Source organism: Mustelus asterias, chromosome 3, assembly GCF_964213995.1.
Source record: "Mustelus asterias chromosome 3, sMusAst1.hap1.1, whole genome shotgun sequence".
NCBI classification, from domain to species: Eukaryota; Metazoa; Chordata; class Chondrichthyes; order Carcharhiniformes; family Triakidae; genus Mustelus; species Mustelus asterias.
This window is the reverse complement of record NC_135803.1, coordinates 89,873,670-89,897,127: the sequence shown is the minus strand read 5'-3', so window position 1 is coordinate 89,897,127 and position 23,458 is coordinate 89,873,670. Positions and strand designations below refer to the sequence as shown.

Here is a 23,458-nt window from a genome sequence, read left to right as displayed (position 1 = left end):
ACTCGAGGGGTTGCAGTTCCATCAAATTTACCTCCTTACTCTTATTCAATGCTGCCACGCCAACTCACGACTTTTACATACAAAGAACAAAGAAAATTACAGCACAGGAACAGGCCCTTTGGCCCTCCAAGCCTGCACCGACCATGCTGCTCGACTTAACTAAAACTCCCTACCCTTCTGGGGACCATATCCTTTTATTCCCATCCTATTCATGCATTTGTCCAGACGCCCCTTAAAAGTCACAACCGTATCCGCTTCCACTACCTCCCCCAGCAACAAGTTCCAGGCACCCACCACTCTCTGTGTAAAAAATCTGCCTTGTATATCTCCTTTAAACCTTGCCCCTTGCACCTTAAGCCTATGCCCCTGAGTAATTGACTCTTCCACCCTGGGAAAAAGCTTCTGACTATCCACTCTGTCCATGCCTCTCATAATCTTGTAGACTTCTATCAGGTCGCCCCTCAACCGCTCCAGTGAGAACAAACCAAGTTTCTTCAATCTCTCCTCATAGCTAATACCCTCCATACCAGGTAACATCCTGGTAAATCTTTTCTGTACCTTCTCCAAAGCCTCCACATCCTTCTGGTAGTGTGGCGACCAGAATTGAACACTATATTCCAAGTGCGGCCTAACTAAGGTTCTATAAAGCTGCAACATAACTTGCCAATTTTTAAATTCAGTGCCCCGGCCAATGAAGGCAAGCATGCCGTATGCCTTCTTGACTACCTTCTCCATCTGCATTGCCACTTTCAGTGAGCTGTGTACCTGTACACCCAGATCCCTCTGCCTATCAATACTCTGAAGGGTTCTGCCATTTACTGTATATTTCCTATCTGTATTAGACCTTCCAAAATGCATGACCTCACATTTGTCCGGATTAAACTCCATCTGCCACCTTTCTGCCCAAGTCGCCAACCGATCTATATCCTGCTGTATCCTCTGATGGTCCTCATCGCTATCCGCAAATCCACCAACCTTTGTGTCGTCCGCAAACTTACTAATCAAACCAGTTACATTTTCCTCCAAATCATTTATATATATTACAAACAGCAAAGGTCCCAGCACTGATCCCTGAGGAACACCACTTGTCACAGCCCTCCATTCAGAAACGTACCCTTCCACTGCTCCCTCTGTCTTCTTTGACCGAGCCAGTTTTGTATCCACCTTACCAGGTCACCCCTGATCCCATGCGACTTCACCTTCTGCACCAGTCTGCCATGAGGGACCTTGTCAAAGGCCTTACTGAAGTCCATGTAGACAACATCCACTGCCCTACCCTCATCAATCACCTTCGTCACTTCCTCGAAAAACTCAATCACGTTCGTGAGACACGACCTCCCTTCACAAAACCATGTTGCCTCTCACTAATTCGTCCACTTATTTCCAAGTGGGAATAAATCCTATCTCAAAGAATCCTATCTCAAAGAATCCTCTCCAATAATTTCCCAACCACTGATGTACAGGCTCACCAGCCTGTAATTACCTGGATTATTCTTGCTACCCTTCTTAAACAAAGGAACAAATATTGGCTTTTCTCCACTCCTCAGGGACCTTCCCTGTAGCCAGTGAGGATACAAAGATTTCTCTCAAGGCCCCTGCAATTTCCTCCCTTGCCTCTCTCAGTATTCTGGGGTATATCCCATCAGGCCCTGGGGACTTGCCTACCTTAATGTTTCTCAAGAACCCCAATACCTCCTCCTTTTTGATCTCAACATGACTCAAACTATCTACACATCCTTTCCCAGACTCATCATCCACCAAGTCCTTCTCTTCGGTGAATACTGACGCAAAGTATTCATTTAATACCTCGCCCATTTCCTCTGGCTCCATGCATAGATTTCCTCCCTTGTACTTGAGTGGGCCAACCCTCTCCCTGGCTACCCTCTTGCTCTTTATATAGGTATAAAAAGCCTTGGGATACCTCGTGTAAACCGCGCCAGAGTGAAATCATGCCACAGAGGTGGGAGATGCTAACGAGGGCAGTGATTGTTGTCTCAGATACGCTAATCAGATCCTAAGGTATGTAAAAGCATGCAAATGGCAGTCACGCTGATTTTTGGTGCGGTTCCTTCACCGCCAAAAAACCTAGGTTGGGAGATGCAAACGGGGCGCAAACGCGCATGTGAACCCCGCGAATTGGCCGATGCGAGAATCTCCCTGGCCCGCTGCGCTAGAAAATTAGCGCAACGGGATAGGAGAATCACCCCCGTTGTCTTGTTGTTAAGGGAAGTCACTCTCATCTTACCTTTTTTCAGCTCTTACACCCATGCATGTATGAAGATTGAAATGAGACTTCAGTTCCATGCAAGTAAATTGATGTAATATCTTCATTCAAACAGGGTCTTACAATACACCCGAACCAAACATTACATCCTGAGCTATTACATCCTGCTATTGGTGGCTTTACTAAGGATCAACAAAACTCTTGACCGAACTCAGGCAGATTGAATGTTGGATACGTCTGCCTCCTATTACACCCATCAGAGTGAAGGGATTCTTCATTTTGTTTTTCTGATATTGCTAAGAGATCAGGTTTCAGCTGACAAAAATACATAGCCAGAATAAACCACTTAGAACGTTCAGTAGGAGAGTTTGATGGATTATCAAATTGGACCTCTAATTCAGTACTTTGACATGGTCAATATGGCAGTGGGAAGCTATTAGAGCAGGATACACCCTGATTCTAACTTAATTTTTTTGTTTAGTATGAACAGCAGAGACCAAAGCTGGATAGATAAGGTAAAGTGGTGAACTATCACAACAAAGGAGAGGAAGGATTTTTCATTCAAGTAACTTTTATTGACAATTTGGTAGACCAATCCTTTAACATAGATAAAAGGATTCAATTTCTTTCTGTCTCCCTCTCTCTTTTCTTCTATTTGTCTGGGTAGGTTGAAGGGGTATCAGTGGGAGAGAATTTTGTTAGTAGTGACCTGTGGTGATTGTCCCTTTAAGCATCAATCTGCAGAGTAAGGATCACCTGACCTGAGGAACCAATCAGGGAGCAGGGTGGGAGATCACCCTGGTAAGCGCGGGTTCTGTACCCAGAGTCATCTCGGGAGCTGATTGCAGCCACGAGGCTACAGGCCTCTGTATAGTTTTAAACTGTAAATAAACAAGTTGTGTTTTCTGTAAAATGGTTAATAAGCATTTGGCAACAAAGGTTAAAAAAAAGATCCTCAGACTGAGAGCATTAAGTTTTCAGTGAAGTTAAGAAAAATAAAGAATACTTACCAACTTTGGAATGATAAATCTGTTTGAATCCTCAGCAGAGGACTGCACACAATACGTAGAGCAACTTGGGTATTACTTCCAATCAAAGCAGAGGAGGAAGTGAAGTACAAGGCAGTTCTCCTGAGTGTGTGGAACCAAAACTTATAACCTGTTTCACAGTCTCACCACCTCAAGTCCAAATCATTCAGTGAGCTAGCGGAATTGGTGAAGTCACATTTCCAGCCTAAACCATCTCTGGAGAGTCAAGTTTAATTCAAGGAGGAGAGATCCAGGCTAAATGATTGCAACTTATATCACTGAATTGAAACAGATTTTGGAGTATTGCAATTTAGGAACCACCTTGAATGACATGTTCTAGGAGAAATTAGTCTTCAGAGTGAATGACGAGGCGATTCAATGGAGATTACTTGCAGATGTCGATATAAATTTTAAACAAGCAATGGAGATAGCACTGGCAATGGAAACTGCTGAAAAAGGTGCACGAGTGTTACAGAGCATGTGAGCAGTCAGTAGGCTGTATCTCAAGAACCCTCTCAGAGGTCGATAAAGGCAGCTCACAAGAAAGAAGGAGTTTTAGGTATCAAGAATTTCCACCAGTACCTATAGGGTAGGCACGTTACCAATGCTTCTGATTACAAACTGCTCTTGGGGTCTTTTTAAAGTAGGGTAAGAAGTCTCACAATACCAGGTTAAAGTCCAACAGGTTTATTTGGTAGCACATACCATTAGCTTTCGGAGCTTTTTAAAGTAGACAAGGCTATTGCTCCAATCATATCAGCAAGAATTCAATGTTGGGCATTAGTTCTGTCTGCCTACGAATATACATTCAAGTACCAACCTGGAACACACAACGAATGCGGATGCACTTAGCCACCTACCTTTAGAAGAAAGTGTTACAGCTGCTCCTGAACCACAGGAAATTGTCATGTCATTGAATTTTCTGGACACATTGCCCGCTTCGGCAAAGCAAATCAAGTACTGGACCAGTCGGGATGCACTTCTGTCCAAAGTGAGACACAAGATACTTACAGGTTGGGCCTATGAGCCAACTTCTGAAGAAATAAACCCATTTGTTACCCACAGGGATGAATTGAGTTGCCAGGATGGCACCATACTCTGGGGAGCAAGAGTAGTCATCCCTGCACCAGGCAGAGAGCCGCTTCTAATGGAATTAATCGTGCTCATCCCGGCATCTCAAAGTTGTGTGGTGGCCTAGCATTGATGCCGATATTGGTAACCTAGTCAAGCACCATGAACAGTGCCAATTGCAACAAAGGTTGCCTGCTGCAGCACCACTGCACCCTTGGGTATCTGTCCTTATTGATTATGTTGGTCCATTCATGGGCACAATGTTTCTGTTCATTGTTGATGCACATTCTAAGTGGATGGATGTTTTTGAGGTCATGTCTCTGACATCGCATGCTACCACTGAAAGATTACACCAATGTTTTTCCACCCACAGAATACCTGAAGTCATAGAAGGCGATTCTCCCAGCCCGCTGTGCTGCTCGCCAGGAGATATCAGCGAAGGCCATTTCGCGGACTTTCCACTGGGTGCCTCGGCCTCCGCGCATCTCCTAGCTGAAGATTTCCAGTGTCATTCTGGTGCAGAGTTGGTTATAATATGGAAATCTTCATTTCCATGTCATTAGCGGGCCCAGGACTGAAGTCTCCGGGCTGGCTAGCGTTGCCTCCCCCTCACCCCCCCCCCCCCCCCCCCCCCCCCCCCGCCCCCCCACCCTGCCAGGGCCAGTGATGGGGGGTTGTGGGGCTGGCCAGTGATCGTGAAGAGCAATGATCTGGAGGCCGGCAATGTGGGGCCACTGCACATGCGCCGATATCTGCTCTGACAGTCTTGAAACGTTAGCCGGGACTGGTTCACTCCAGTGAGGTTTACAGCTGCTCTCTACTAGAAGGGAACATAGGCCATTGAGGCCTCCCCATGGGGTAAGAGGGGTGCCCCTTGGGCAGTGGCAGCCTGGCACTGCCCAAGGAGGCAAACTGGCAATGCCCAAGGGGCACCTTGGCACTGCCCACTGGGCATCGGTCAGTGCCAAGGGGGTGGGGCCTATTGGGAGGCATTCGTTGGGCGTGGGGTGTCCCGCTGCCATTCTGCATTCGGGATTGACGTAGAGGTAGGGAGGACGGGGATCAGGGCTGGCCATCCAGGTGTGTGTGTGTGTGGGGGGGGGTTGTCGGGGCTACCAGGGCGGGGGGGGAGGGACTTCGGGGCTGGCCCAGGGAGGTCTGGGAGGCCAGCGATCAGGGTTTGGGGGCTCTGCAAGTCCAGCGATGGGGGGTTGCGGGACTGGCCAGCGATCGGGAAGAGCAGCGATCTGGAGACCGGCAATGTGGGGCCACTGCACATGCGCCGATATCTGCTCTGACAGTCTCGAAATGTTAGCTCTCCACAGATGCTGTCAGACCTGCTGAGTTTTTCCAGCATTTCCTATTTGTGTTGGACAGACTGGGCATGTTTCCACTGGAGTTTAGAAGAGTGCGGGGTGGTTGATTGAAGTATGTAAGATCCTAAATGGTCTTATCAAGGTGAATGTGGAAAGGATGTTTCCTCTTGTCAGTGAGTCCAGAATTAAGTGGCACTTCTAAAATTAGAAGTCACCATTTTAGGACAGAGATGAGGAGAATTTTTTCTCTCAGATGTTTAGTGACTTTGGAACTCTCTGCTTTAGAAGGCAATGGAAGCGGGGTCATTGAATATTTGTAAGGGAGACTTAGGAATCAAAGGTTAATGGGAATAGAAGGAAATGTAGAATTAGAAACACAAATAGGTCAGTGAAAATCTTATTGAATGTTGGAAAAGGTTCAAGGGGCCAAATGGCCTACATTTTTAATATTTGTATGTTCCTAAAAACCAACCTCCTTGATCAGGCTTTTAGTCATCAGACCTGATATCTCCTTACATGTCTTGTATCGCACTTTGGTACTTAGGTGCCATCCTTTAGTTTGTAATGTTATTGTGTTAATGTTTCATTACATTAATAGCTCTATATAAATTAAATTTCTGTAACCTACAGCACAGACACGATGGACCAAATTATTTCCTTCTTAGCTAGAACATTCTATGATTTGTTGGCGCAGTATGATGGGCTTGAAGGGCCTGTTCCTGGGCTGTACTGTTCCTTGTTCTTTGATTCTGCAACCCCAACTGTGTCAGCCACATACAATCCAACCCAGACTCAGTCCCACAGAATCCAAATGGTATGCAATCCAATATTAACAAATGTTTTACAACGTAACATGTAACAACTCTCCAAGTGATAATTAGCTCCATTGATTAACTCTAGCCAGGTTACAATGATCCACAGTATGAATCTTTACAGATAGTTTTCAATCTTATATTATTTTCAAATTAGTTGAAGAATGTCAAAGAAATAGTTCACCTGTGCCTGGTTCCTTGTTACCCATCTATCAATATTTAAATTACTGAACTGCAATGAAATGAACAGAAACATTCTAACATTTGTAGAAAATCCTCATGCTTCAAATCACAAGCTTGGAGACAAAATGATCAATAATGTTTCCACTAGATGCAATACCTCCGTTGATATTTCCAAATCAATACCAATTACCTTGGAATGTCCTATGGATGTTACCAAATAGCTCGTCAATAGTGTCAGGTCCACCAATCCAACCAAACTTTCAGAATAGATCAGAATGGCTTTGAAATGCAATGTTCCACAACACCCACAATCCCATCTATTTTTCAGCCTTAGGACCATATAAATGATATTCTTTCTGAAGGTTAATTCAGCTAAAAGCTAGGTCTGAAACAATGCATTTCACTTTCTTCAGGAAGACACAACGTACCTAGTTAAAGACTTTCCCAAGTCATGAAAAAAATCTCGTCCATAGAACACAAAAGTAAAATCCACAGGAAAAACCTCTGATTTCAGAAACAATATTACTCTGATCAATGTTGGGTCTGAAAACACTGCTCAGTCCTAACTAAAAATGGGCACATGACCATGTAGAATCAATTTGGATTGTTTCTACCTAGGCAGGCAGCTCGAGTTTGGAAATTTTGTGACCTGACAAACCTATCTAGATTTAAAGGGCCCTGTTACACCCTGTGGGGATGGGATGGAGTCAGGCAGATCGGAGGTGGCCACGGGGGTTGCTGAGTTTTGAGGTGGGCAGGTTAGAAGACCTGCCTTGGTCCTTTGCAACTTAGTCCCAGGTGATTTAGAAGCTGTTAGGCCATCTAGCCCTCATTCTGCAAATCCCCTTACCATACCACCCATTCCCCATACCTACTGCATGCTAGCAGATGCCCTCATCCACACACCATGCCCAATGCCACCTCCATAGCTACTTACCCAGTATCTACGTAGGGCAAACATGGAGCCATGTGGAAATGAAACTGTAATTACACTTCTAACAATCTTATGGAACTCTCATATACACTTGATACTTTGACAAAGGGTCGTCTGGACTCAAAACATCAGCTCTTTTCTCTCCTTACAGAAGCTGCCAGACCTGCTGAGATTTTCCAGCATTTTCTCTTTTGGTTTCAGATTCCAGCATCTGCAGTAATTTGCTTTACTCACCATTCCCAGTCTGTTGTTTAGGACCTTGTGTCTCTTAATATCTGAGTGTATCTTTACTGTCCAACATCCAGTTGTAAACAATAGCATGACCTGGGAATCATAACAATAGATGGATTCTAGTCAGGTGAATCTGATTTTTAAAAATTATTTTCATCAAAATAGGGTGTTGTGGCTATGTCAACATTTATTGCTCATCCCTAATTGCCAATGAGAAGGTGGTGGTGAGCTACCTTCTTGAACCACTTTATTGTAAACTGGTTATGATACAAGAAATATATAATAGGACAAAGAACAGTTTTCCAATGAGATGCATCTTTAATTGACTAACCTTACACATAAATGGTGTCTGAACTAACAACCTATTACTGACTAGTCTCCCTGTCCCTCCTTCTGACTGCCTTAGAGAATAAGGTTTCTCTGTCTTCAAACTTTTTGATGGAAAGAAAGAATGGAAGAGGGAAAAGGAAGAAACATTTTTTTATTCTTGCATAGAATGTGAGTTTCACAGGCAAGGCCAGCCTTTGTTGCGCTTGTGCTGCTTTCTTAAACTGCTGCAGTCCATTTGGTGTAGATACACCCACAGTGCTGTAACAAAGGGAGTACCAGAATTTTGACCCAGTGACAGTGAAGGAACAGCGAAATAGTTCCAAGTCAGGATGGTGAGTGACTTGGAAGGAACTTGCAGGTGGTGGTGTTTCCATGCATCTGCTGCCCTTATCCTTTTAGATAGTCGAGGTTGAAAGTTTGGAGAGTTCTTTTGAAGGAAGCTTGGTGAGTTGCTGCAATGCATTTTGTAAATGGTACTCACTGCTGTCATTGTATGTCAGTGGTGGAGGAAGTGAATGTTGAAGGTGGTGAACGGGGTACCAATCAAGTGGGGCTGCTTTGTCCTGAATGGCATTGAGTTTCCTGAGTGTTATTGGAGCTGCACTTATCCAGGCAATTGGAGATTATTCCACCATTGGAGATGGTGGACATGCTTTGGAGAGTTAGGAGATGAGTTACTTGCTGCAGAATCCCTAGCTCCCTTTGACTTGCTCTTGCGCATACAGTAATTATATGGCTGGTCCTATTAAGATCCTGGCCAATGGTAACCCCTAAGATGTTGATAGGGGGAGATTCAGTGATGGTAATGCTATTAATTGTCAAAGGGAGATGATTAAGTTCCCTCTTATTAAAGATGATCATTGCCGACACTCAAGGGGATGAAAGGGTTGATGTATGAGAAGAAATTAAACAGTTTGGGTTTATACTCACTGGAGTTTAGAAGGATGAGAGGGGATCTGATCAACGTATATAAAATTTTAAAAGGAATTGATAAAGTAAATGTAGACCAAATGTTTCCTCTAGAACAAGAGGTCACAGGTATAGATTGAGAGGCGGTAGATTTAAACCTGAGATAAGGAGGAACTTCTCGCAGAGGATGGGGAATTTGTGATAATTGCTGCCCCATAGGGTGGTGGAATCTTAATCGTTGAATGGTTTCAAGAAGGAGATAGATATAATTCTAATTAAAAAAGGATAAAGTGACATGGGGAGAGGTGGATTTGAGACCAGGTCTTGCTTCATGTGGACACAGACTGCTTCAGTATCTGAGAAGTCATGTATGGTGCTGAACGTTGTGCAATTATTTGCAAAAATCCCTCTTCTGACCTTATGATAGAAGGAAGGTCGTTGATGAAGCAGCGGAAGACAGAAACATTTATGGCATTTGTAGCCGAGAAGTTCATATCCAAGTACTGAGAGTTCCTGCCTCTACCACCCTGACAGCTAATGGGTTCCAGACAGCCCCACCACCCTCAGGGTGAAATGGAACACTCCTCAACCTCTTTCTATACCTTCTATCAATTTAAATCTATGCTCTCTGGTTGTTAACCTCTCTACTAACAGAATTCAGTCCTTCCTATGCACTTTATCTAGGGCTCTCATTATTTTATACACTGCCATTAAGTTTCTCTCAGGTTCTTCTGTTCCAAAGAAAACAGCTCCAGTCTTTCAAATTTTTATCATAGTTAATTTCTTCAGTCCTTGCAACGTCTTTTTTGTCTTCAATCTATTTGTCAATGGCTCAGTGTTTATTTACATGAGATAAAGAAGTGCTGTGTGCTTTTACTTTCTGCATTGATATTTTAAAGGTCTGGCTGATTTACCGTTTAATAATGTTCTGGTAATAGCAGTTTTTTAAAAGGTTTTTTGATTTTTTAAAAAAGCTTTTCCACACATGCCATTGTTATAGGGTTCACTGGTTCTGTACAGAATGCTTATGGGGTGAATGGGCATCCAAGTGTTATGTGTTGACATGGAGGGTATGAGAGGCCATTTGGGGGTTGGTGAAGGGGGTGGAGTGGCGGTGGGTGGAGGCGCATGGTTTGGCATGGATGGTATGAATGGCTCTGGGGAATGGGTGGAAGGGCATGGTCTGACATGTATTGGCATTGATGGGTCATGGGGAGTGCATGAGGGTGAGGAGATGTGAAGGGTCAGTGAGGAACTAATATTGAACAAAACATCTGGAACCAAGTCTCGGAGAACAAAGGCAAGCCTTTAAACTAGCACTTGGCAGCCCCTGTGGATGCTTCCGAACTGTTTCCAGGGTTAATGGATCCAACTCCTTTACACACCCACCTCCCCTGAATGAAAATCTCAAGATACTTTATCCCAAGGTGAACATGCTGGGAAATTTCTGGACAGACATGAAAATCCAGCTCTCTGTGTTCATCCCATGCAATATGACACATTCCTCTTCCTAAAGGACAATATCTTCATTGTCCCCCACTTTTGTGAAAACAGACACAAAATATTCTTTCAGAACCACACTCAGGTTTCCTGTCCCCACAGACAAGGGTCATACTCTTTCCTTGCTTATTGACTTGTTTTTGGTGTGGTTACAAAACAAATTTGGTTTTTCTTTGATCTTGTCAATATTTCTCATGCTCTTTCCTTGTTTTCCTAATTCCTTTCTACATTTACCACTACATTGTCTATCGTTCCTGAGACTGCAGTGTTGAGCTCTTGATGTCTGACATGAGATTCCCTTTTATGCCTTATGCTACCCTGTACCCTCTTTGACATCCAAGGGGCCTCTGGACTTAGGAATTTCTTTGAAGAACCATACGTGTTTTGAGCTTTCAATTTCTCCTCCTTTACTGCCTTCCACTATTCTGACACTGATTTACCATCAACTAGCTGCTTCCAGTCCACTTTAGCTGAATCACATTTCAGCTTTAGTAAAAAGCTGAAATGTGATCCTTAAGAAGTTAAGTTTCATGCTTTTCTATAACTACTCTACATCTAAATGAATTATGATCACTTTCACCAATATGATATTCTACCTGCTCAGATTCATTCCCAAAAACTAAGGCCACAACTGCCCTTCTCTTGTTGGGCTTGCTACATACTGGCCAAAAAGGTTCCCCTGTATGTGTTTTAAGAATTCTGTGCCCCCTACACTTTTGCTATGAATTTATCCCAGTGTGTAATGATGTCTGAAATTCCCTACTTTTACTGTCCTATTGTTTTTAGCGTTTCACAGCAATTTGCTAACATTCTTGCACTTTTATATCCCTCTGACTGTTTGAGGTCAATGGTATACTCCGAATAGCACGATTGCCCCATTTTTGTTCTTCAATTTAATGTCTCTGGCCTTATTTGCAGATCCTTCTAGGGTATCATCCCTCTTCACAGCTGTAATTATTTCTTTAAGCAATATTGCGACCCCCCCTCCCTTTTTATTCCTCTGTCTCCTGTCTGAAAACCCTACAACCAGGAATGAGTTGTCAATCCTGCCCTTTGAATCACATTTCATAAATCATATATTTTGAAGTGCCTCGCTGTGCCCTCAGCTCATCTGCCTTAATCACGAGAGTCCTTCACACTGAAATATGGAATCGCAGAATGGTTACAACACAAAACAAGGCCATTCATCCCTTCATGTTCATACTAGCTCTCTGCAAGAGCAAATCAGCTAGTACCACTCTCCCACCCTTCCCCATAGCCCTGCAAATGTTTCCTCTTCATTTGTTTATTGAATTCTCTTTTGAAGGCTATGATTGAATCTGTCTCCACCACCCTCTCCACTATTGTATTCCTAACCAGTCACTGTATAAAAAAAAAGTTTTGCCTCATTTCATCATTGGTTCTTTGCCCATCACCTTGATTATCAACCCTCTGCCAAAGGTAATAGTTGCTCTCTGTCTAGACTTTCATTATTTTGAATACCTTTATTAAATCTCTGAACCATTTTCAATACACTGTTAAGTGCTTTCAGACCCTTGTCTAATTTCTAGCCTTTCCTGTCTTCTACAATCACATATTCATTTTCTGCCTTCCATTACCAACTTTCTTCTCTCCTTTCTGAACCCGTGCTGAGGTTTCCAAACCCCTGCTAAACTAGTTTAAACCTTCCCTAACGGCTCCACCAAACCTCCCCATGATGATATTGGTCCCAGCCCTGCTAAGGCGTAACCCGTCTAGCCTCAGGAATATAAAGCCCACCTTCCTGCACCATCTCTCCAGTCCTTGCAGTAACTTTGAGATTGCTACCTTTAGAGCTCCTGATTATTAATTTCTTTCCTAGCTTCCTAAAATCTGCCTGCAGAACCTTATTACTTTATCTACCTATGTCAATGGTATCAACATGGACAATGACTGCTGACTGTTCACCCTTCTCCCTCAGAATGTCCTGCAACCGGTCAGTGACATCCTCAAACCAAGAACCAGGGAGGCAACATTCCAACCTGGAATCATGCCTGTGGCCACAGAAACACCTGTCTGTTTCTCCAACTATTGAATCCCATATCACAATTACTTTCCTAATCTTCCTCCCTGCCCATGTCCACCTATAGGAACCGTCACCCTCACCAACGTTCAGAACTGAATGCCGGGTAGAGAGCGAGATGAACTCAGGGTACTTCTGCACAACCTGCTTCTTTGTCGGCAGTCACTCATACTTTGTCTGTCTGCACATTTTTAAGCTGTGGGGTGACTGCTCTCAAAACATACTATCCATGTTGCAGACAGCTGCTCAGATGCACACCTTGACACCAGCTGCCTCTCAAGCTCCAAAAACCAGAGCTTGAGCTCCTTCAACTGATGATGCTTCATACATCTGTGGTTAACCAGGACACAAGAAGCATCCTAGCGTTCCCATATGGCACACGATGTGCACTCAATGAAACTGAGGTGTCCTTTTAAGTCTATTTATTAGATAACTATCTGAACTTTCAAAACTAAACGGAAAGCTTATACCTGATCTGACATTCACCAATCAGTTCCTTTTCTTACCACTCTTCCTGATGCTCAAATTTAATTCCATCTTAGTTTAGCTAACATGAAAATACAAATGCTAACCACTAAAAACACAAACCAATAAATGTAACACTTATCAATAACTTACCTGCTCCATGTCACACTCTGTTAACTGTGACCATGCCTTTCTTTGAGTATTTCCCTCTGTTTCCATGGTTTCAACCACTTCTTCTGCAGCTGCTGGCTCTCATGTACAGTTTAAATCTACTACTCAGCTCACAATAGCCTGTGCATATGGGACAGGGTATGGTTTGGATAGTGTAGGATTCGCTGCAGTTTTGTTTCTGTGGGACTGGGTACAGTTTGCTTTGCATGGGACTATGTACAGTTTTCATTATCTGAGCTGTGTATCATGTCTAGTGTCACCAGTTCCTTAACACTTTTGCATTCAGCTGATGGACCAGATCAATGTGAAGAGGTGCTGAAGCCAAGATATCGGAAAGGGCCTGAAGACTGTTTTGATTACAATGCAGTAGTAAGTACTGTCAGAAATATCCTTTCATGAGATAATAGTTGGAGAAGATTTTATTAATTGCTGTTTCTCCTGAAGAGTTATGCCTATTGATTTACATTGTGTGCTGGTTTTGTTTTGGCATGGTTAAAGACAAAATATCCAGGTATGTTTCCTTTTATTATTCCATGAGATGTGGCCATCAGTGGCAAAACCAACATTTGCTGTCCATCCCTTGAGGGCAGTTGAGAGTCAACCAATTGTCATGGATCCTGAGCCACATGTAGGCCAAACCAGGAAAGAATGGCAGAATTCTTTCCTTAAGGGACATTAGTGAACCAGATGGGTAGTTTCATGCTCAGCATTCTTGAGTCTAGCTTTCAATTCTGTTTTTTTAAATTAATTGATTAAATTTAATTCCACCAGCTGCCAGGGTGAGATTTGAACCCATGTCCCCACAGTACGTGTGTGTGCACACATATGCCTGCCTGTGTGTGTGTGTGGGCATGTGTGTGTGGGTGTGTGTTTATGCACACGTGTATGTGTGTGTGGGTGTGTGTGCGTGCATGTGTGGGGGTACATGCGTGTGTGTGTGTGTGTGCGCATGTCTGTGTTTGTGTGCACATGTACAAATGATTGTAATAAATGATCAGTGACTAGGTGTGGGTGCCTTAGGATAATGGTGACATTGATCTTACAATTTGAAAATAAGTGATGAGGAAAGAATGATAATTCTGGGTATTTCTTTTTTCAGAGATCTGAGGGGGGGATATGATGGATCAGAGTGGGTGTCCCATTCTATGTCTCTGGGATATCTGTCTAATGTGTATACCAAATATCTCCTGGGGAATCTGTGTAATCTGTACCCCAAAGACCTCCTGGGAAATCTGTCTAATCTGAAGTCCACAGATCTCCAGTATGATTGTATTCTGTTATTTGTGCACTGTTTTACTTTATTACCTCTTCCTACACTGTAAGGATTCTATAGTATGGTTATTCCTCAAGTGCTTATCCAGCTTCCTCTAAAATGTATCTATGGTACTCATCTCAAATACACCATGTGATAGCAAGTTTCACATTCTAACCACTCACTGTGTAAAGTTTCTCCTGAATTCCTTATTGAATTGTTTAGTGACTGTCTTATATTTTGGCCTCTAATTCTGGTCTCACCTGCAAGTGGAAACATCCCAGCATCTACCTTATCAAACCCTTTTATGATCTTGAAGCCATCCATCAAGTCACCCCCCCCCCCCCCCCCCCAGTCTTTTCTAGGGAATAGAGCCCCAGTCTTGAATCACGTCTTTGAGTAAGAGTTCCATTATCTTTCCTGCCACCGACATTAAGCTAACTGGTCCATATATTCCCTTTTTAAATATAGTAATCACAAAAGATCAAAGAAGGAGCTCTTAGGGAAGTTTTGTATGTAATTTTGCTAGGATTCATTTGTGAATCATCTGGGACAAAGCAAACGTCTATAGAAAATCATTTGCAGGCAAAACAGTAGATGGATTGAGAAACCTGTCCTCTGGCACGATTCCATTTCCTAATGAATATTTATATATATGTAATAGAATCTCTTCTATCTTTCCCCAAATTTCTTTCAATATGCATCTACTTATCCTCTCTCAATGTAACTACTTTATCAATTATCAACCCCCATTCTATCTTAATTTTTTTTAAAGTTCTTTTTGTCTAATGTTATTTCCATCATGTTAGTCTTCTTGGTAAATAATCAGACAAAGTAATTGTTCAATATTTATGTCATTTTCCATCATGTGGGTTCATCATGCAGATCCCTCAGTGATCTACTATCCAAATTTTTCTTTGCTTATATCTGTAGAATATTTTACTATTCCTTTTTACCTTTCCTGAATTTGCCTTTGTAATTGTTTTTTACTTCTTTCCTGACCTCTTTAGTCATTCTTGGTTGAGGGGACGAGCATAGATGCTTTTAAAGAGAAACCAGATAAATAAATGAGGGAGAAAGGAACAGAAGATATTCAGGAAACAATGAGAAGGAAAAGAAAGGTTTTTAAAAAGTACAAGGGGAGCAAATCAGTGGAGGCATTAGTGAGGTGTAGAAAGTGCAGGTTGGAGCTTAAGAAAGCAATTAGGAATGCAAAGGGGGATATGAGAAAGCTCTGGCTGATAAAAGTGGGGAAAAATTCCAATATATTCTATAAGTATATCAATGGGAAGAGGACAACCAGGGAAAGAGTAGGGCTCAGCAGGGATGAAGGGAGCAATCAGTGGGTGGAGTTAGAGGAAATTGAATGTTGAATGAATACTTCACATCCAACTTCACCCAAGAGAATGAGGATGATGATATGGAATTCAGGCAGAGAGACTGTGAGGTTCTTGATCAAATTGACATAGGGAAGGACAAGGTATTGGAGGTGTTGGCAGCCTTGAAAGTGGATAAATCTCCAGGTCCAGATTAATTGTGCCCTAGGCTGCTGTGGGAGGCAAGGGAGGAGATTGCAGGGGCTCTGACCCAAATTTTAAATTCTTCCCTGGCCAGGGGGAGATGTCACTGGACTGGAGAACAGTTAATGTGGTTCCACTGCTTGAGGAGGGTTGTAGAGATAAACCAGGGAACTACAGACCAGTGAGTCTCACGTCAGTGGTAGGGAAACTATTAGAGAAACTTCTGAAGGAGAGCATCTATCTCCACTTGGAGAAGAAAAGCTTGATCAGGGATAGTCAGCATGGATTCGTCAGAGGGAGGTCATGCCTAACAAATTTGACTGAATTTTTTGAGGAGGTGACCAGGTGTGTAGATGAGGGTAGTGCAGTCAATGTAGTTTATATGGATTTCAGCAAAGCCTTTGACAAGGCCCCACATGGAAGACTTGTAATGAAGGTAAATTCACATGGGATACAGAGTAATTTGATAAAGTGAATTCAAAATTGGCTCAGTTGTAGGAAACAGAGGGTGATGCCAGAAGGCTGCTTCAGGGCCTGGAAGCCAGTGTCCAGTGGCGTTCCACAAGGATCTGTGTTGGACCCTCTATTATTTGTCATTTATATAAATTACATTGATGACTATGTGGGCGATAGGATTAGTAAGTTTGCGGATGACACAAAGATTGGACGGGTAGTTAACAGTGAGGTGGAATGTCTTGGGCAACAATAAGATATAGGCAGAATGGTCAAATGGGCAGATAGTGGCAGATGGAATGTAACCCTGAGAAGTGTGAGGTGATATATTTTGGAAGGAGTAATTTGACAAGAAAGTATTCAATGAATGGTAGGACCCTAGGAAGTTCTGTGGAATAAAGGGACCTTGGCGTGTTTGTCTACACTCTGAAAGTGGAAGGGAATGTTAATAGGTTGGTGAAAAAAGCATATTGGACACTTGCCTTTATTAATCGAGGCATAGGTTACAAAGGCAGGGAAGTCACATTGGGGGTGTATAGAACTTTGGTGAAGCCACAGCTAGAATACAGTGCAATTCTGGTCGCCACATCATCAGAAGGATGTGATTGCACTGAAGGGGGTGCAGGAGAGATTTACCAGGATGCTGCCTCGGATGGAACATTTAAGTTATGATGAGAGGTTGGATAGGCTTGGGTTGTTTTTGTTCGAGCAGAGAAGACTGAGGGGTGACCTGATCGAGGTGTACAAGATTATGAAGGACATGGACATGGATAAGAAGCAACTATTCCCCTTAGTTGGAGGATCAGTCATGAGGGGACATAGGTTCAAGGTGAGGGGCAGGAGGTTTAGGGGGGATGTGAAGAAAAATATTTTTACCCAGAGGGTGGTGACGGGCTGGAATGCGCAGCCTGGGAGGGTGGTGAAGGCAGGTTGCCTCACATCCTTTAAAAACTATCTGGATGAGCACTTGGCACATCATAACACTCAGGGCTATGGGCCAAGCTGGCAGATGGGATTAGGTGGGAGTTCAGGTGTTTCTAATGTGTCGGTGCAGACTCGATGGGCTGAAGGGCCTCTTGTGCGCTGTATGACTCTATGGTTCTATGATTCTATGCGAAGGATATGGCGATGGCATAGATGAAGTATGGTGGGCAAAGAAGGCACATGTGGAGCATATGGACCAATATAAACAAAAAGTGCAGGAAAACACAGCAGATCTAGCAGCATCTATTCTGAACAAGTCATATTGAACTCAGAAGGTTACCTCTAGCTGAGATTCTCTGATGTTGCAGACCCTGCCACTGCTGCCAGCGAGAAAGGAGAATTCAGCACTCAGCCAAATCTCTATTCACAGCAGCCGAACTGGAGAATCCCAGCCGCGGGCAATGTTGGAGAATTCTGGCCACTGTTTCTCACTCCACAGATACTGTCAGGCAATGGGGAGATAATGACGTAGTAATGCTAAATGAATAATGCAGAGACTCAGGCTAATGGCAACTGGTGGAATTTGAATTCAGTTAAAAAATATAAAGCGAGTCTTGGTAATGGTGACCATTGCGGATGACACTAAAGTCGGTGGAGTTGTAGACAGTGCGGAGGGAAGCGGCAGGTTACAGAGGGACATAGATAAGCTGCAGAGCTGGGCTGAGAGATGGCAAATGGAGTTTAATGCGGAAAAGTGTGAGGTGATTCACTTTGGAAGGTGTAACAGGAATACAGAGTACTGGGCTAATGGTAAGATACTTGGTAGTGTGGATGAACAGAGGGATCTGGGTGTCCATGTGCATAGATCCCTGAAAGTTGGCACCCAGGTTGATAGGGTTGTTAAGAAGGCGTATGGTGTGTTAGCTTTTATTGGTAGAGGGATTGAGTTTCGGAGCCAGGAGGTCATGCTGCAACTGTACAAAACTCTGGTGCGGCCGCACTTGGAGTATTGCGTACAGTTCTGGTCGCCGCATTATAGGAAAGATGTGGAAGTGTTGGAAAGGGTGCAGAGGAGATTTACCAGGATGTTGCCTGGTATGATGGGAAAATCGTATGAGGAAAGGCTGAGGGGCTTGAGGTTGTTTTCGTTAGAGAGAAGAAGGTTAAGAGGTGACTTAATAGAGGCATACAAGATGATCAGAGGATTAGATAGGGTGGATAGTGAGAGCCTTTTTCCTCGGATGGTGATGGCTAACACGAGGGGACATAGCTTTAAATTGAGGGGTGAGAGATATAGGACAGATGTTAGAGGTAGGTTCTTTACTCAGAGAGTAGTAAGGGCGTGGAATGCCCTGCCTGCAGCAGTAGTGGACTCGTCAACATTGAGAGCATTCAAATAGTTATTGGATAAACATATGGATGATATTGGAATAGTGTAGATTAGGGGGGTTTAGATTGGTTTCACTGGTCGGCGCAACATCGAGGGCCGAAGGCCTGTACTGCGCTGTAATGTTCTATTAAACTATCATCCATTGTTGTAAAAACACATCGGGTTCAGTAGTGTCGTTTAGGGATGGAAATCTGTCGTCCTTATCTGGCCGAGCCTGCATGTGATTCCAGATCCACAGCAATGTGGTTGGCATTTAACTGTCCTCTGAAATGACCTAGAAAGACACTCAGTTCAAGGGCAATTAGGGATGGGCAACAAATACTGGCCTTGCCTGTGGTGCCTACAATCAATGAGAGAATGAAGAAAATTTCTTGCTGTGTTTCTCGAGCACTTTCTTTTATTTCAGATTTCCAGCATCAGTAGTATTTTTCTTTTATTTTAGGAGCATAAACACCATTTGAGCTGAATGTTTCTTTGTTATAAATTCAGTGTAATGTATTGTGTTATTTATTTGGACCTACTGAGATGTGTTTGTTATTGTTGCAGGAGAATACCTCAGACTGCGGTGGTGGGACCATGTTGACATCCTCCTTCTCCATCTTACTAGCTCTGCAGTTGTTACTCCTTTCTTGGACTGCCAACCTTAACCTCTTTCCCTGGGCCAACATTCTTTGAGTTGGGACCATCCTGTTACTAGATATCAGCTATGTGATTCTCATGGCTGAGGACTTCCCTTCCCTCGGAAGCCTGATTCTTCATTCCAGTCTCACATCTCCGTGTTGTCATGTGGTGGAGCTGCAAACTGTGTGTGTGTGTGGAGCTGGTCTATTGTGGTCGTTTGGACAACCAGTATTTTCCTGGCAAGATAACTTGTGGGAAAAGCAGGATTTCATGGATCTGCTTTGTGGAAGACCCTTTAAATGAGTAAGAAGATGGGAAATGCAAGAGGAGCCCATCATCCCCTTGTGCAGACCCCATTGCTTTCCCAGACTTTCTCTTTATATTTAATAGGAGACCTTGGCAGTTTCAGTGTTACTGGATAGCATTACTTCCATTGGTATATTCAGCTTCTATCTGCTATTGAGACAGATTACATTTATTTATGCACCTTTGATCACATTTTGATTGACAGCCAGGTTACAGGGCAATTTTCCAACAGAAGTGGCTGTAACTATAATGACATCAGGAGTCATGATAGCATGTTACTCATCAGCACCTTCTAGTTGGCAGCCTCCTTCCTTTTTAGACCACTGCTTCCATTTTTATTCAGGGAGATCGCTGTCCTCAGTAATATAATATGTACCTTACAAATTATTTTAAATACATTTTAAATGTTCTGTCATCTGTGCACAGGGGCTGCTACCAGGCAGATGCCCCCTCAAAGGTTCAGGTTCTCCAGCTGTTGTTTGCATTCTAATCCTGAATTGGGCTGTACCTGGAACAGATGTACAGGTGCAAGTCACAGGCAACTTTAGAGAAATCCAAATGAAATGGTCTCAATGTTAAAAATTGTTTTTGCACACTTTACATGTGTGGGCTAACTGAGGAGTAAAGCAGAGCTGGGGTGTGGGTGGGGGGGAAGGGGTGCGTGGAGATTGAATTCCACCAGTGGTGAAGGAGCCTTTTTCTAGTCTCTCATTTCCACTGTGTGCTGCTTCTAGATGTCTGTAAGTGACCTATGGTGATTGAGAATGTGTAATATATGTTAGTTGAAGTTGCTCGAGAGTGTTGTCAAGTCCCCTGCAAGATGTTACTTGAGAGTAAGAGACTGTGTTACGTTATTTGTAAGCTGACTGGGTGTTGCCTACAGACTCATTATTTGTGCATCTGTTCCCTAAGGAAGATCAACACTTTGAAAGAATAATGTCCAAGAAATCATTGAACAAAAGTCAGTAAGTGTGTAGCATTTATTAGACATGTTAAGTGCTGTGATATTGTTAAACTATAGACATTCTAGGTGTCTATAATGAGTGAAATCTCAACATCTGTTAGATATCAAATCTCCCTGTGAATAAGATTTACACTCTTGGGGATTTTTAAATCTCTACCATTGGCAGAGGACATTATTCTTTAGATATGTTACTTATACACAGTGGTTCACTCAAAATAAACTTCAAATCCAAAAACTCTTTATTGTCTGTTACTCTTGCTCTCCTCCCAAGTTCTAGTTTCATGTGAATAACCCTATAATACTCATGAATTACATCTTAGTGCATTCAAACTGCAGCTATCCATCATAATGCATGTGCAGAACTACCCTTCCCACTGGCTAACATTAACTACTTTGACAGCTACAGTGGAAATATCTGCACTCCCAAAACATGTAAATGATCTCCAGGTGGGTTTAAAAATTGGCTGGTAGACCAACTCTGAGCATTTTCAAACCAGTTTTTACCCTGCTGTCAAATGTTTGATGATGTCAAACCCAATTTGTATGAGACTGTCTCTACTAGGAGTGTCATGTTGCCCCTTTCTGGAGTGGGCGGGGCTGAGCCTTAGTGCCAGAGTTAAGTTGCAACTTTAAAATCAGTGGAAACCAACATTGAGAAGTCAGTCTATAAATGAACATCCCCCTAAGTTAGCTTGAACATTTTACTATGTTAGACGTATATATAAATCAAAGTTATTGCTGCTGTGCCTTTTTATTTTTTTTAGTAAATACCTCTCTTTCAAAGAAATACCTTCATTTTTATCACATTAGGAAACTTCCACATCTTGTTATTTCTTAACATCACTGAAGCTTAAAAGAATTGAGTGTTGATCTCATTAAAACACATAAGATTCTAAAAAGATAGATGCTCAGATGCTGTTTCCCCTGGCTGGACAGTTAGGGTTCAGATGAGAAGATATTCCCTCAAAAACTCGTGAATGTTTGGAATTCTCCACCCTCAGTATATTTAACACTGAGATCAATAGATTTATGGACTGTAAAGGAATCAAGGGATCTTGGGATCAGCTGGCAAAGTGGGGTTGCTCGCAAGAATTGAGCATCAGTTGACTATTATCATTAAATGGGGGAATAAGCTTAAAGGGCAATATGTCCCACACCTTTTCCTATTTCTTGTGTTTGTTAAACCCTTCGTGTTTTATAACACGAGCATGCAGCTGTACTGTGCTGTTTTTCAGAGGGTCTTAGCAGCTAGGGTAAGAATGTGAATTTGTTGAATGCCAGCTGCATTCACTAATGACACTTGAAGTGCTTGTACTGCATGTTGTCCTCCTGTACTGAAGTTCTGAATCCTGTGCTTATTCCACAGAATTTTTGTTAACTTCAATACCACCTGTTGCATCCTTCAAACTGCATATTGACCTATATCATGTACTGACCTCTACTGCTATTTGTTCAGCCATCTGTTGCAACTCCACATCAATTTTACCTTCTGAGGTGGCACGGTGACACAGTGGTTAACACTGCTGCCTCACAGACAGGGACCCGAGTTCGATTCCCACCTTGGGTGACGGTGTGGAGTTTGCACATTCTCCCTGTGTCTATGTGGGTTTCCTCCCACACTCCAAAGATGTGCGGGTTAGATTGATCTGCCATGCTAAATTGACCCTAGTGTCAGGGCGATTAGCAGGGTAAATACGTGGGGTTACGGGGATAGGGCCTGGGTGGTGTTGTCGGTGAAGGCTCGATGGGCTGAATGGCCTCCTTCTGCACCGTAGGGATTCTATGATTCTATCCTGTGTCCAAGCAGTTTAATCATTAGACTATTACTGTCCATGCTGCACTCTTTCTTATGATTCACATTATATTCAGGAGGCTCTCTCTTTCCATGTTGAAACCTATGCTGCTACATTTCCACAAATCCCTATAGTCCCTTCACAAAGTTTGTCATTTAAGTACACTTTAGTTACAGTCTGGTTTAGTTATATGTTTAGATCAGGGATCTACAAAAACTTATGGGGGACCCAGGACAAGAAACAAAGGGAGGAACTGACCTGGACAGCCGATGGAACAGAACAGAATTGAAAAGGTAAGAAAAATATCAAAAGTAGATTAATACAGAGAAAGCAGAAAACATTAAACAGAAAGAGAAGAGAGGACAAAAGAACAACGAATGGAAATAAAGTTGTTAGACTGAATTCTGCAGGAATGTTTCTACTACATTTAACACTTGATCACATTTTAATTCACTTCAATACAAGAACTCAATTCATCAAGTAATTTAAATAATTCCAAACTCAGATTCATTGTAAAAAATAACAAGCTCATGCTGAGTTAGCTCTGAGTTAAGATTTCACTGCCAGTTGTCCATCAGAAGTAACATTCGGCACAACCTGTTGAACTTTGAACAGGATCTCTTTAACACTCTCCTGGTAATTGCATGATCTGGTGCCGTGGGATGAATTACAACACTCGTGCCCTGTGCTTTTTCTGTCACTTCTTACTGTTCTTTGGTTACAGTCTTCAGGTGAAGTTGTCATCTGGGTTCTGGACATTGAGCTTTATTGGACAAGAATTGCCTTTTAGTCAAAAGCAAAACACACACGTGGATTGAAGGGGCAGTGAGGTCATACAAACAATGACTGTAAAGGAAAATTGTATCAGTATCAGCAAAGCAGTTCAAGATTTGCTGTTAGCTGTTACTTCCATGGTTCATAATTTGGGTAAACAGCAAATTAAAGCCAAAAATCTCAGCTCAAGTCTGCCCATGCCTGACACACACTGTAAGTTGTCCAGGATCACGCAACATTTGACTG

General features: G+C 42.8%; 1 protein-coding gene across 1 annotated transcript in view; it reads left to right on the top strand.

Annotated features, from left to right (window-relative positions):
- cacna2d2a (calcium channel, voltage-dependent, alpha 2/delta subunit 2a) overlaps positions 1-21,375 on the top strand; it is a 1,197,503-nt gene extending 1,176,128 nt beyond the window's left edge. Inside the window, exons 37-38 of the mRNA XM_078209320.1 lie at positions 13,502-13,584; positions 19,301-21,375. Coding sequence (XP_078065446.1) covers positions 13,502-13,584; positions 19,301-19,429 — 212 coding nt within the window. The 3' untranslated portion in view covers positions 19,430-21,375. The remainder of the gene's footprint in view (positions 1-13,501; positions 13,585-19,300) is intronic.
- The last annotated feature ends 2,083 nt before the right edge of the window (positions 21,376-23,458 follow it).